This window comes from Pholcus phalangioides, unplaced genomic scaffold (assembly GCF_987345545.1).
Source record: "Pholcus phalangioides strain wild (caught in Gottingen) unplaced genomic scaffold, Ppha-v1.0 ptg000007l_1, whole genome shotgun sequence".
NCBI lineage: Eukaryota > Metazoa > Arthropoda > Arachnida > Araneae > Pholcidae > Pholcus > Pholcus phalangioides.
Window position 1 is genome coordinate 20,525,751 of NW_028301600.1, and position 13,519 is coordinate 20,539,269.

Genomic DNA, 13,519 nt, shown 5'->3' on the forward strand with positions numbered 1-13,519 from the left:
TTTATGAGGCAATCTTTGAAGAATAAACCTCGTAGATTCTCTTAGCCTTTATGCTCTCTGAACCTCAATACTTTGTTTGATTCTTAAATATGTGTATATCCGGGTGATTGAAAATCTCCGTTTGATCTGGAAAAGTTATTACAAAATGATATGATGAATGGCCTTTCAATAAAATATTTTTTTTTCGCTGTTTTTTCATTACGGATTGCATTCTGAATGTGATTATAGCACAGAGAATTTTGCCTGGTCGTGAAGATTTAAATTAATCACTCACAAGAAAAATCATTCGTAATGTAATAGTAATGAATTTTTAAATAGATATTGATAACTGACTTCATAACTGCAAATTTTCTTAATAACCAAAAATTTTAATGCATGAAGAACTAATATGCACTTCTGAGAGCTGCCTTGTCCAAAATTTACGACTTATTTCAATTTATAAAATGATAGAAACTGAATAAGAGGAATATTTCTAGAAATTCAGTTTTTCGAAAATCAGATGATGGGAACTGAAGGTATGAAGACGAAGGTAGGCTCTAAGTATAAGTAATTCATTCAATTTAGAAATTGAGACAAGTAATTAAAAAGGTAAGATTTGGTTGAATTTGGACAATTCAGGTGAAACTGTTTTTCAATCTGTTAGAAACACATATATTGAAATTTTTTTATTTTTAAAAGTGATTTTAACGGAAATATCTCCCGATCTCGAGGCACTCCGGTAGCACTCTAAATTTTCGTAATGTAGTGGTAAAAAAATCCCAATCTTATTACCACTTTCAATATAATATCTGCATTGTCAGAGCCAAAGGAACCATACTTCATTACTGAGTTTCATCTGTGACGTGAAACGCTAAGCCCAAATACAAGTATTTCCTGCTACGGAAAAGATTGAACTATAGTAACTAGTTCAGCTTACTGCTAAAAAAGGTGTTTTTTTAGCACTCCTGGTGAAATTATGTTTCCAAATTAAGTTCCTCTGGTGCGGAGATGCAGTTGATGATTTCAACCATACAATACATGACGGATCTCAAGGTACCCTTGCATCGTTAGCAAAAAAAAAACTAACATGCAGTAAAATGGTTGACATAGGCAACTCAATAAGTTTGAATTAATATAATCTAGAAGCCATTCAGGAAACCAATTTCAAACTGCGAGTCCCGATCTAATTTTCTCGACCTAGGAAATAAAAATACTGATTTTTCCTGTTATTATTCTCATCACTTAATAGTGATTCCCAGAAGCTGCGTTTACAAGATCTTTCTCTCCTACTAATATATATATATATATACTTTATTTTCTCATTTGTGCACATAGGCTTCCCATTTTTCATTCTAGAGGTTTCAGTTTTTCTCACTTTTCAAAAAGGTTTCCTACTTCCATACTTTTAAAAGGCTTCCTATTTGTCAAAGGCACCTTTTATTTTACGTCGGAAACGACCCCTCGGTATAAGAATTATTCCGAACAGTCACAGACAGACATCCACGACCGAAGGCGGAAATCGATACGAGTTAGTCATCTGGTCGCTAAACAATATTATAAATACGTTGCTGCGCGTTAGTACCAAGCTCCATTGGATCAGACGCGTCATGTATGGAAAAACAATTATTATTTTTTGGCATTATAACTAATAACCATAAAGCACGGATATTCATATCGGCGTTTCTATAATAACACCTTTCTTTAAAAAAATAATAAAATAATAATCCATTTTTCTAGTAGCTTGTCTCTCGTTCGGGTAAATATCTCATTTATTTATTCATCGGGTAAAAACAATATCTGAGGCTAAATTTCACTATAATATATGGAAATGGAGAAAAAAAAAATGGTTATCTAACATAACAGGGCTATTAGATAATGAGAGAGAGAAAAGAGATTGTCCTTCCCATTTCTCTCATCGAGAAACCTGTTATGCCGCTTTTCCATTGTTGCCGCACCCGCCGCGGGCAAATTACAGAGCAACGAGATGTATTATCATTATTATAGCCTTATAACAGAGCTTAGCTCGGGAGATTTCTCGATGAATATCGTTGTTCAAGGATCGACAATTTGCAAGGCCAAGCCTCGATGTTATTTTTTTTATTTACTTGCTCCTTGCCTTCTAATTATTTTCAATTGGCCTTATATGAGAATTACGATACTTTCCCTTGTTTGCTGCTTCTTTTTGATTCCTATCTAGATTGGTATTTACTCCTTACCGTGGTATTCCGGTCGAAAACAAAAACCGGGTGCGATTTTCAATTCCAAAATTTAAATATTTGATTGATTGAACAAACGCGCAGAGATCGCGAGTAATTATTCAAATACCTTCTACAGTAGAACTTGGTTAATTCGAACCTTTATAAACTCCCCTTAAGTTTTCTATCTAATTTAATGTTAAAATTTTTCTCGTTTAACCATTTTTATCCGACATTGTGAAAAATAGAATGAGAAGAAAATTATAATAAATGAAAAGTATAAATGTAATGAGATAATAAATAGTTATGTTAATTATTTGGTAGGTCATTTTAGTTCTAATTGAAGACAAAAAACTATGTTTTTGAAAAACAATCAGTTCAAAGCGAATTATCTAACCTGGTACTTTGAAGTACCGTCAGGATATGAAGGGTTAATTCGAATTTTCTAGATAATTCGAAGTTGGAGGGAAAAAAATCATGATTTTTGTATGAGAAAATTTAGTTAGGAAAAATTCTACAAGAAGCAAGCCTTTGCTTTTCTCGATTAAGTTGTTAAACAACAAATTTTTAAAGACTGATAAAAGTTTGAAAAATTCTGTTTTTCTCTATGCTTCCATAATTTAATGCCCATTTTGACATTATTCAGCTGGAGCGCATCGAGACTGGGTACCACTTAATACCGATTGCGCTTTCCAACCTATAGATTAAGGTATAAATAATATATAATTTCAGATCTGAATCTTTTCACCGTCATTAAGAGCATGGAAAGTACAAATTTTGTGTAACACGTTAGTGAAAGTGTATTTCCTTGATAGCACAATAATAAGCAAGATTTGGGAAACAGTTTCAGAACGGATGATCACGAAGTGTTTCTGTAAAGGAGGCTTTGAACATGGCCGGGAAATTCTGCAGTGATGCTGATTTCAGAACAGCGGAATAATATAGCAGCTAAGATCAATTATAATTATAAATTATTAAAATTTGGGAAATAGTTTTGAAACTGATAATAAAATTTTTAATATTTAACAATTAATATTAATTAATTTTAATTTAATTAATTAATTAATTAATTTCTTAATATTAATACAATTATTATCCTATGCGAATGTTGATGGTTAGGTTGCAATTTGCAGTCATGACACGCATCCAGGATAGATTAATTCGAACTTTTTCCCCAGTGACTTTGGACTTCGAATTAACCAAGTTCGACTGTATAAAATACTGATCCCATTTACGGGACGTAAAGATTACCATATTTTACAGTTTGAGACTTTCTTTTATACGATTCGAATAATATGAATATAGATAATGTCTTATTTCCAGCAGCGATACAATTCCGTAAAGAAAGGATCTCTTTCTTTTCTGGTTGTTTTATATCAAGTCAATGATTCGGTCATGATCATCGCGTGGGTAAATAACCGCACAAATAATCTCCATGTTTTGCCTACCCCTTTCTTTCTTTTCTTACTATTATGCATGACAATGGAAGGGCAGTTCAGTTTCACGAGTCAGTCGACGAAAAGCACAATGACTACTACAGCATAGCTTAGTTTTCTTTTTGGATAATCGGCAATAGAATAACGTAAGAAAGAAAGACATCATTTTTTGGAATTTATAGACCCGAAAAAAAGAAACAAAAAACATTTTCGGATTTGCATACAACAGAAACAATGGTCGGAACCAACGTAATATATATACATATGGGGAAAAAAAAAGACATTCTATATTTCTTTCTTCATCTTTCAGATTAAATCATGTGTGTGTTTGTTTTTTCTTTTAAGACAATGTTTTAAAAGCGTCTCAGACAGTAGTATATATTACGATATGGTCCTGAATAGTCTTTGCAACATACTATTTTACTTCCAGTCTGGCGTTGTTTGTAATGTCTGCCTGCGGGTTCGGACATAGGTCTCCAGGTCTTCGAGCTTTTTTTTTTTAAATTTGAGTAATAAAATTCCTCAAATAATCGGCAATGACATTTAATTCACGAGTTGAATGTGCGAATGTTTCTGTTCATTAACATATTGCGTAAAATATAAAAACAACACTAACCTTTTAATTTGAATATATTTTACGGTAAATGCGACGAATCCGGTTACTATGCATAATCGCTGCGAATTTTGTTAAGTTTTATGAGTTTTCCTCTCTTTTACCGGTGATTATGCATAGTACCCAAACGTCGTTCCGTTGGTAAACACGATAAATCGTAATATACGATACACTATACATGATAATTCATACGTGTTGTATCATTATATCGGAGTACGATCGTAAAATTTGTTACTATATCGGGGTTCGACCGCGTTCATACATACTAGACTCATTTGGAATTTCTTCATGTTTATCAAATTCGCCAATTACACTAAGGTATTATGCATAATCATAAAGGCGATAAATTTCATGTAGGCTATTTATCAAATTTACCATCGACGCTTGGGCATTGTGCACATTCGCCAGTGAAAGTGATAAATTTATCAAAATTACCAAGAGAATTGGTAAGTATGCATAATAACCGGTTATTATATATAATAACTGATTTATCATATTTAGCGTAGCATATACACACAATAAGGTCTGATTTTTGGGTAAAGTATTCTGATAGTGGCCTAGTACACCTATCGGTGTACGCAATGCCCCCACCGAGCTGAGATTATTTTGCCGGACAAAAACGTAAAGCCCCCGTTCCCCATTCAGAAGAAAAATGATTAAACCCCCACCTCCTGAGAAAATCCTGCTTAAGCCTATATCACCACTAATGAAATTTTAAGGAATCTTGAGGGGCTTCTTTCAGGTGCGTACGGTGTTTTGGGAGCGCAAGGAAATGTCTTCCAGATAAAGTTTGGGTTACTAACTTTCTAATAGCCTTCTAAATCAACAGAAATTAAGATAGCATATGAAAAGGTATAATATTCTAATTATTTTCCAAAATATCCAATAATATTTTTCATTTTTGATCCTCTTGACGGAAGACACGGGCCGCTTCTGCCACTTCTTGCTTACGCCACTGGAGTGCCACGTTTAAAAAAATGTCAATCCTTCAATTTGCTCTTGTAAGCCTTCTTGTGGTTTAAGAAATATATTTTTGTGGATTATTTTCAAAAAAGTACTTGCATTTATTCTAACTTTGGAAGAAATAATTGGTAGATGATGCGCAGCGGCCTAGAATCGCACTAAGAAATGAAAATGCTTTTTTATGGATAATATGTAGATTATAGGTAGGAATATGACCAGTGGTTTGATTTCCAAAAAGTGGTCCTTGAACAGTGGGGATCCATTTGATGTGTTTCAGAATAAAATGGAAATAGAGTGAAAATATTATGAGCAGCTATATCATAACCGAAGGGGACATTGGACCGTGTCTTCGGTAAGAATACTAAAGAATATATTGAGAAGCACTTGCAAAATATTGAAACACGCTTAGAGTAAGAGCATACGTGAAATGACCGTAATATTCAATAAAGAATATTGCCAATGAACGCAGATACTTTGGTATTGGGCTCATAAAGGGTTCCCAAAAAGGACTCCCTGATTTTAACATGAAATAACTCAGAAACGGTGATCGATGGAAGAATGAAACAAACGGCATGTTTATTCTGAAAGCCGTAAAAATATGATACAGACGTATCAAAATTAGTTAAAATATTGTCGACGGGGCGCTGTATGGTTTAATCGCAGTTTGGGATCCCAGAAATAGGCTATAAACTGTTCTTTACAAGCATTCGTTGCAACCACTTGACAATAGATTCAAAAATGTGCGCCTTTCACTGCACAGAGAGCGCACAAACGAAGAATGGAATTTTCAGTCACTCTCTGCAGTGCCTCAACGAAAATGAATGCACAAGCTTCACAAATCAAATTTTGAAGCACACCCAGTGTTATAGGATCGTTACGGAAAGCAGTCTTCTTCAATTTGTCCAACAGAAAATAGTCCTAGGGGGTAAGATCGGGTGAGCATGGAGACCAATCCATGTCTGCTCAAGTAAATGTGGAATAGTTCAATGCAATGACTCTATTGCCGAAGCGTTCCTCAAGAAAGGCAAAACCTGTTGTGGTTGGGCCCCATTTTTCATGAACCACGAAGTGCCTCGTTGATCCTCCAACCCAGGAGACAAACTGTTCCAAAACCGCAACATACCGTTCAATAATGATCGTTTGGGTCATCTCCGTGCGGCGAGATGTACACGTTTTATATAATCTATTGTGATGTGATTGCAACGACTGCTTGCGAAGGGAAGTTCATAGCTTATTTCTCGGACTTCAAACTGCGATTACAGCATACGGTGCCCTCTGTCAGCAATATTAGTAACTAACTTTGAAACTTCTGCATCAGATTTTTACGGATTTCAGAATAAAAACATACCACTTGTTTTATTCCTCTATCGATCACTCTGTTCACGAGTTATTTCATTTCAAAATCAGGGAGTCATTTTTGGGACACCCTGTACCTAATCTTCAAATAATATCACGATTCTCAAACTTTAGTTCGTTAATTCAATTTCACAAGCAATTATTCTCAAATTCAAGTAATTAATTTTTCAAGTAATTATTTCTCTTCGATATCTTTGAAGAACAGTGATTAAAGCACTAACTTTCTTCGTAAGAAGCACAAGCCTTTCGGAGTTTATTTTCGCCTCATCACGTCTCGTTTCTAATTAGCATGAAATGACGGTAGTGCAACAAAATTATCTGCTCCACACGAAAAACAAATGGCGGATATCTACCACGTGTTCAGACCAAGATTTTAATTTATCCATTCCAGTTATTTTTAGGGAACAGACACTCTCTCAACGATATCGTCGAAACGCCGCCGGAAGAGCGATGTTTCAAAATAACAAAAGCTTTAGATAATTCTTATCGATTTCCTGACAGTGGTCAAGAAGTCTTAAAAAATTCAGATTAAGATCTTAGATCGTGAAAAAAAAAGGCACTCAGAAGGTTTTGTTAATCATCTAAAGCAGTGTTTCTCAAACTTTTATAGGATATTTACCAGACATTTTATTGGTCCCAAGGACCAGTAAAATGTCTAGAGCATGTCGACAGACCTCTATGAGAAGTGTGACTATAATACCCGTATTTTACAGGACATTCCTGTATTTTGGGTGGACCGACTTTTTCTTTATATAATTGTCTCGGTTTTTTAACGAAGTTTGTTTTAGTAGTTCCCTCCAATTACCTCGCATTGGTAATTTTTCAGAAATAATTTGTGATTTTTACCGACTTATAGCAATGTTTTTGTCGGCGATTGGCGATGTCCGTACGTCCTCTTGCCGTATTTCTAGACCCTAATTTTCCGTATTTTTCCTCAGTGAAATGTATATATTTCACGAAAAAAATTCAAAACCTGGTGATCACATCTTTCACTTCGATTTGCAATAGCCCGTAATTTCAGTAATAATTAGCGATTTTATTGAGAATTGCCTGTTTTGTTGGCAATTAGCGATGTTCCGTATTTAGAATAGCAATTTTCCGTACATTTCGTGATGAAATATGGTCACTCAAAGTATAAAGGTCTAGTTTTTAAATCGAACCCAAGAGGATATTACTAATATCAGTTTCACAATTGAATACATTTTCATTCAATGAGAATAAGTCTACTGGCGGACAGCCTGTAACATAGACACGGACCACCTCTTGTCCGCGGACCATAAGTTCAGACCCGTTGATCTAAAGATATCGATTAATTATACAGGGTTAGCGTAAATTAATGACCGGAATCTAAAAATTAATATATTTAAAACTATTGCACATAATATAATCAGCGATGCATAAACATAAAGAAGAATATTCCAAATTTTTTTTTCAGTTACAAATGTTTGGTATATAAACTTTTCGTAACATGACGAACCTCGAATCTGTAAACCAAGTTCATACATTTTGCAGTTTTACATGTCAATGGTTGTTAATATTCTTTCATTATTTCAACTGTTAAAAGGTTCTGACGCGCTTTTTTAAGTTCATTGAGTATTTTCGGCAATGGGGTTTATAAACAAAGAACGCATCAGAGTGCTGCATTAAGAACTATTGACAGTGTAAAACTGCAAAATGTATGATATGAACTTGATTACAGATTCTATGTTTCTCATGTAACGATTATAATGAAACAGTTATAACTGAGAAAAAAATTTGGAATGATCTTTATTTTCATGTATCACTGATTATACTATCACACATAATAAAAATTATGTGTAATAGTTTTGAAAATGTAAATTTTTAAAATCCGGCCACTCATTTATGCTAACCCTGTGTATTAGATTCCGAAAACGACTTCAAAAAAGAACTTTCTGCGGAGAAACAAGCACAAAAATACGACTGATATCTTCAAGATGGAGATCTTGGATGGATATTCGCGCTACTAAATTTGGTTCCGGGAATAAGTTGGTAGTAAAATACACAAACTATTTCACAGTCTGGATGACAAGGAACAAGGAACATGCGATAAGACATAACAAACACTCAACTATTCTAGTTTAGAAGGAAAAAATAAAACTTATTTTAAGCCCCGTTTTCTGGTTTGGATAATGTTACTCTCGTTCGGTGTGGTTTGTTTCTTTTGGAAAATTTCCCTCGATTTTACTGTATTTTTTGGATGCACATTTTTGATGCAATAACGGTTCTTTCTCACTCACGAAGTCAGGAAAAAAAAAAAAAATCAAAGCTTCTTTTCTATTCTAAGACAAAACACAATCCAAGACTATGTGGGCTGAGACAGACGCTTCGAACATACCAATCAGATATCCGTGTATTATGCATAAAGTCTTTTTACGTAGGCTATGATTTTAACATTAACTGGTTGAATGAAACTGGTTAAGTGTTTTTCTACAACTGCCTCCACGGAAAAGAAAAAAACCATTGAAACTACTCTATCTACAAGGAAAAGAAGCCGGATTTTCCTTTCTACGGACCAGCTTAGACTTCGAAAGATTGATCGATTTTGTGATTTAAAAATGTAATTTAATTTTAAGTAACATGTACGTTTCTACTTTGACGATACGAGGATTGAGCAATATATACAGCAGACATGTTTTTCGCAATCAGTTAAGAACGACTGAAATTCAAATAGTATGGTCAAAATTGCGGCTGAAGAATAGCTAAATATGATGACCATGGTGTTTCTGAATAACTTTTTACTCCGGGTAGAGGTCATTTCAAGCAAAATAAGGGTTGTTTTGACTGGAATTTAGAAAGATGAGAGAACATTTGTGCATTAATTAACAATTTGGCCGCAAATGTATATTACCAAGGAAAAAAATTATCATAATTATTCAATCTACATCAAGAATCTGTGTACGTCCATCGCTGCTCTCAGTGGCCATATGACCAAGAAACAACTAGTTGACCCAAAAAACCATTGAAAATTTCTATTAACTTTTAAATTTATCTTTCTTTTTTACGTCAACATTCTATTTTATTATTAATAATTTCTTCCGGTGTTTCAATACTGCAGACATATTTTTATAGTTATTGGGTACCACAAAAAATATTTAGCCCCCTCCTTTCCGGTGTCCCAAACTCGCAAAGACATTATCTGACGTATATATGGCAAGTTGTCTGAATTTTAGTTTCATGTAAAGACAATACCATTAAGCATTATTTGTGGAAAATTAAAACCTTTGCACGAGCGATATCTAAAAGTCAGATAACAAAGATATTATGCAAATGTTTCTCCGATAAGTTCAAATTGAAAACAATATTTCGATATTATTGATTTCTAATATAGAGATAAAAAAATTATTAGAGTTAACATACGGTTTTTGGAGGCGATTTCCACCGGCGATAACGGATTGTTTTGCGGAAGTACAGCAGATGCAGCACCTGAGCGGGTGATTCGATTTCTGAGGCGTAAACCGAGTAGAGAAGTGTCATTAAGAGGTGTACATCCAGTTTTTTTGTCTTGAGCTTGGGCTCTTCGAACAGCAACCTGCAACGCCGTCACTCGCTGTCTTTCGGCAACGACTAGACAAAACTCACATTCACAAAACATATAACGGCAGTAACGCTTATGGCCTTTGAGATCGTTCGTCTCTCCATGGTTCTTGCATCTGGCGCACTTGGGATTACGGGTCCCGCCGTTACCAGTCGCTGTAGACCGCGAGCTGTTCGAGGAGTAACCACTGTCATTGATCTGATGCGGCATGTGGCCGACGTTGACGACATGACCACCGACTCTGGCCCCAGGTCTCCCGATAGCACCGCCGACACTCGCCGGGCCGAACGCCGATTTCTTATTAAAAGAGAAATATCTCTGGTAAAAATCCAAGTCCCCTCCGCTGCCGCGGATATAATTCATCAGAGAATCCGAATTCGGCATCTTACCGAAAGTTTGACGAGGGAGGTGGGGATGATGATACGCGCTGCTGCCCCCGCTACTGTCACCGCTGTCGCAATCGCCGGCGTACACACTGGACATCGCCGAAGATTCTTTTGATGCACCTCGTGTATCGGAGAGAACGCGGGCGGTCGACGATTTCTTGGTCGCCGCTGGAGATTCATCGACGTCATCGTCGTCGTCTTCATCGTCGTCGTCATAACAGTCTTTTCGCCTTGTTCTCTTCATAAGATCACTCACAACACACGCATACGCACCGCGAACCAAACACACACAGACGGCCAGGAAAGCCGCTCTCTCTCCGACGGCTGCTGCAACGACGAGCCCGAAACCGGCTACCACGTGACGTTAAAGCACCGGTGCGTTGCGTCGACGCAACTGCGAATACGCCATCTTCTCTCTCTCTCTCTCACAACTTCACTCACGCACTCACCAATCGCCAAAATAAAAAAGGGATTCGCGGAGAAGAAACACACAAACGTTATTCGACGCGAAGGGATATTGTCCGCGTTATTATGCACGCCAGATCAGATTTTGTTCTCTTCTGTGATTGTAGCGCACACACACATGTAAAAACACTCATTCTATTTGTTTTTCACCTCTTCGCTGAGGTGGCTTATCTGACGTCGGTCGGGGCGATTGCACGTGCGCGAACATCAGCTTGAACTAAACAAACTCAGCCGCAGATAATCAATCTTCGAATATAGATATAATTTATTCTCTCTTTCGTCGAATAACAAACACTCGCCTCTACTCAGTAATTTAGACAGAAGCCGATGTGGTGAATCAGATCTTGAATCTTATGCACGCACAAAGAAAATGTAGAGCAATGAATTTTACGAGATTTTTTTTTGTGGGCGGACTTCACTGACGGACGTCAGTCATTATTCAGTCAAACCGATCCAAAGATTAACTAACCAAAAAAAAAAACATTACGAGTTTTCGCTTCTCCGACATCGAAACGATCAAAAAAATATGGGTTTTCTGTATTATAATTTATTTTCCTTGACGAAAAATAATTCAACGCGCCAAAAAATTTTCCGATTCGGGGAAGAAAAATTGCTCTAATTTTTATAACAATTGCGTATTTTAGATTGATGCAATAATTTAGCGAGCATCGATCAATTTCTGACGCGAGAACAAGTCTGATGTTGTAGTGACTCAATTTTCTGACGAATTTCATAAAAAGAATGAAATGACCAGACAATGGCTAATTTGTCGATGCTAGAAAAATATCATAATCGAAATATAATTGATAGTTTAGGTTAGTTTCCTTGACCTCTTTTTTTTTTTTTGGCTAGCAGCCCCCTTCATTTTTACTTCTAAACATATTTTTTCTCTTAAGGACCCGTCTTGGCCCTTTGAGCGGCATTGACGAGATATCTCGCCTCCTTTAAAAGCCTCTTATTTTAGCTCACAAGCCCAGATTTTTTGTGAAGTTGGTTTCTCAATATGGAAGACTTTTTCGCTATATTCCCCCTTATTTTGCACTTGATGAAAATCAGAAGAAAGCCTACTTCATTAAAAAATATGGCATTTTGAAGGGGGCTTTGACAATTTCTGCTGTGCCGCTTAAAGGGTCTCGTACCTTCTAATATGGTGGAAAACATATTAAAAGGAAATTTTTTGGAATGAATTAAATTTAAATTTTTTGAATAAGATTGAGTCGACAAAATCTCAAAATTTTGTTTCATTTCATGAACTGAATAGTTTCCTTTATTTTGAATTGCTTTTTATTCAATTACATGGATGCCACGCTATTTTACCATGCACGCATGGTGGTTTTTAATGCATTTTCTGGCAAATTCGGAAAAATACTAAATATTAAAGATATCTAAAACCTTCAACGCCATAGCGAGGTGGGGCAGGGGAAGTTTGGGATTAAATTACATAATAAAATACCAAATAATAACTAGGATCAGCGGCGACGTCCCGATGGGTGGATCAACGGAGCCTAGACACAGGGCCCCCCAAACATAGATTATTTTCTACTAAGAATTTTCATTTATATAATTTTATTTTCTTTCTCACAAATATTGCTTACGGTCACATTCTTGCACAAAATTTCTTCGTCACTCACTGACTTGTTCCTTTGCTCTCTAGGTCACTCGGGTGATCATTCGCATGCCTTTATACTCTAAATCGCCAGTCCCTGGCATCAGTGAAACCGGGTCGTGAGTAATTAATTCGTTTCATTTTTCCAAATTTACTTCTCATTAGTCGTGTTTTGTTCACAAGCCTTCCACTCAAAATAGCATTCAACCAGGCCGCGAGATTCTAAAGGTTGAGAATTACTGCTGTAAATCGCTCTTTTGGTCGCTCACCAACACGGTATCTCACTCTCTAGGTCACTCTTTCGGCACTCGCTGATCGGTTCCCCAGCTTTCTAGGTCACTCCCATGCTCAAACATTCTCTAGGTTCTTCTTTTGGTCACTCACGTGATTGCAAACTCTGTAGGCCACTGATTTTGTCACTCACTGACCAAGTCCATCGGCAGACGCGTATTGATGGTTTTACCGCCTGTGGGCTATTACAGAAATTTTGCTGCTCTTCTCTCATTTTTCTCTCATTTTCTTGACCAGTCCTTCCTCAAATTTGCCTCCCCTCCGAACTTGCCGCCTTGGGCTAAAGCCCGCCAAGCCTCACTGTAAATACACCTTTGTATGACAAGTGTATTTCATTTTATCAACAATCATTTGTTTGTATTAGTTTTATTTTAGTGTATATTTGTTTTCGGGCATCTTTTTTTCAGCCCCCTCAATAGGTATTTTGCCTGTTGTGGCCTTTGTATTTGGCTTACGGGTTACGGATTGAGCGTGTATGGACTAGAATTTTGTATCAGTTGTGAGGTACATAAGATATTGGCACCGTATCTTAAACCGGCAATTATAAACCTAATAAACCTCAAAACACATTTTAGTAAAAATTCGCAATAGCAATTAGAGAAAAACGAAAAAAAACCAAGTTTTTTTTTAGTCCGTGAAGCTCTAGTGAGCCCTTTGTTGTGTACCGTGGCCC

General features: G+C 36.3%; 1 protein-coding gene across 5 annotated transcripts in view; it reads right to left on the minus strand.

Annotated features, from left to right (window-relative positions):
- Positions 1-13,519, minus strand: part of LOC149085044 (uncharacterized) — a 123,895-nt gene that overhangs the window by 71,782 nt on the left and 38,594 nt on the right. The window contains exon 1 of one of the 5 annotated variants that reach the window (XM_089232814.1): positions 9,921-11,048. The exons of the other annotated variants lie outside the window; for them this stretch is intronic. Coding sequence (XP_089088940.1) covers positions 9,921-10,728 — 808 coding nt within the window. The 5' untranslated portion in view covers positions 10,729-11,048. Of the gene's footprint in view, positions 1-9,920; positions 11,049-13,519 lie in introns of those variants that run through there. 5 annotated transcript variants of the gene reach the window in all.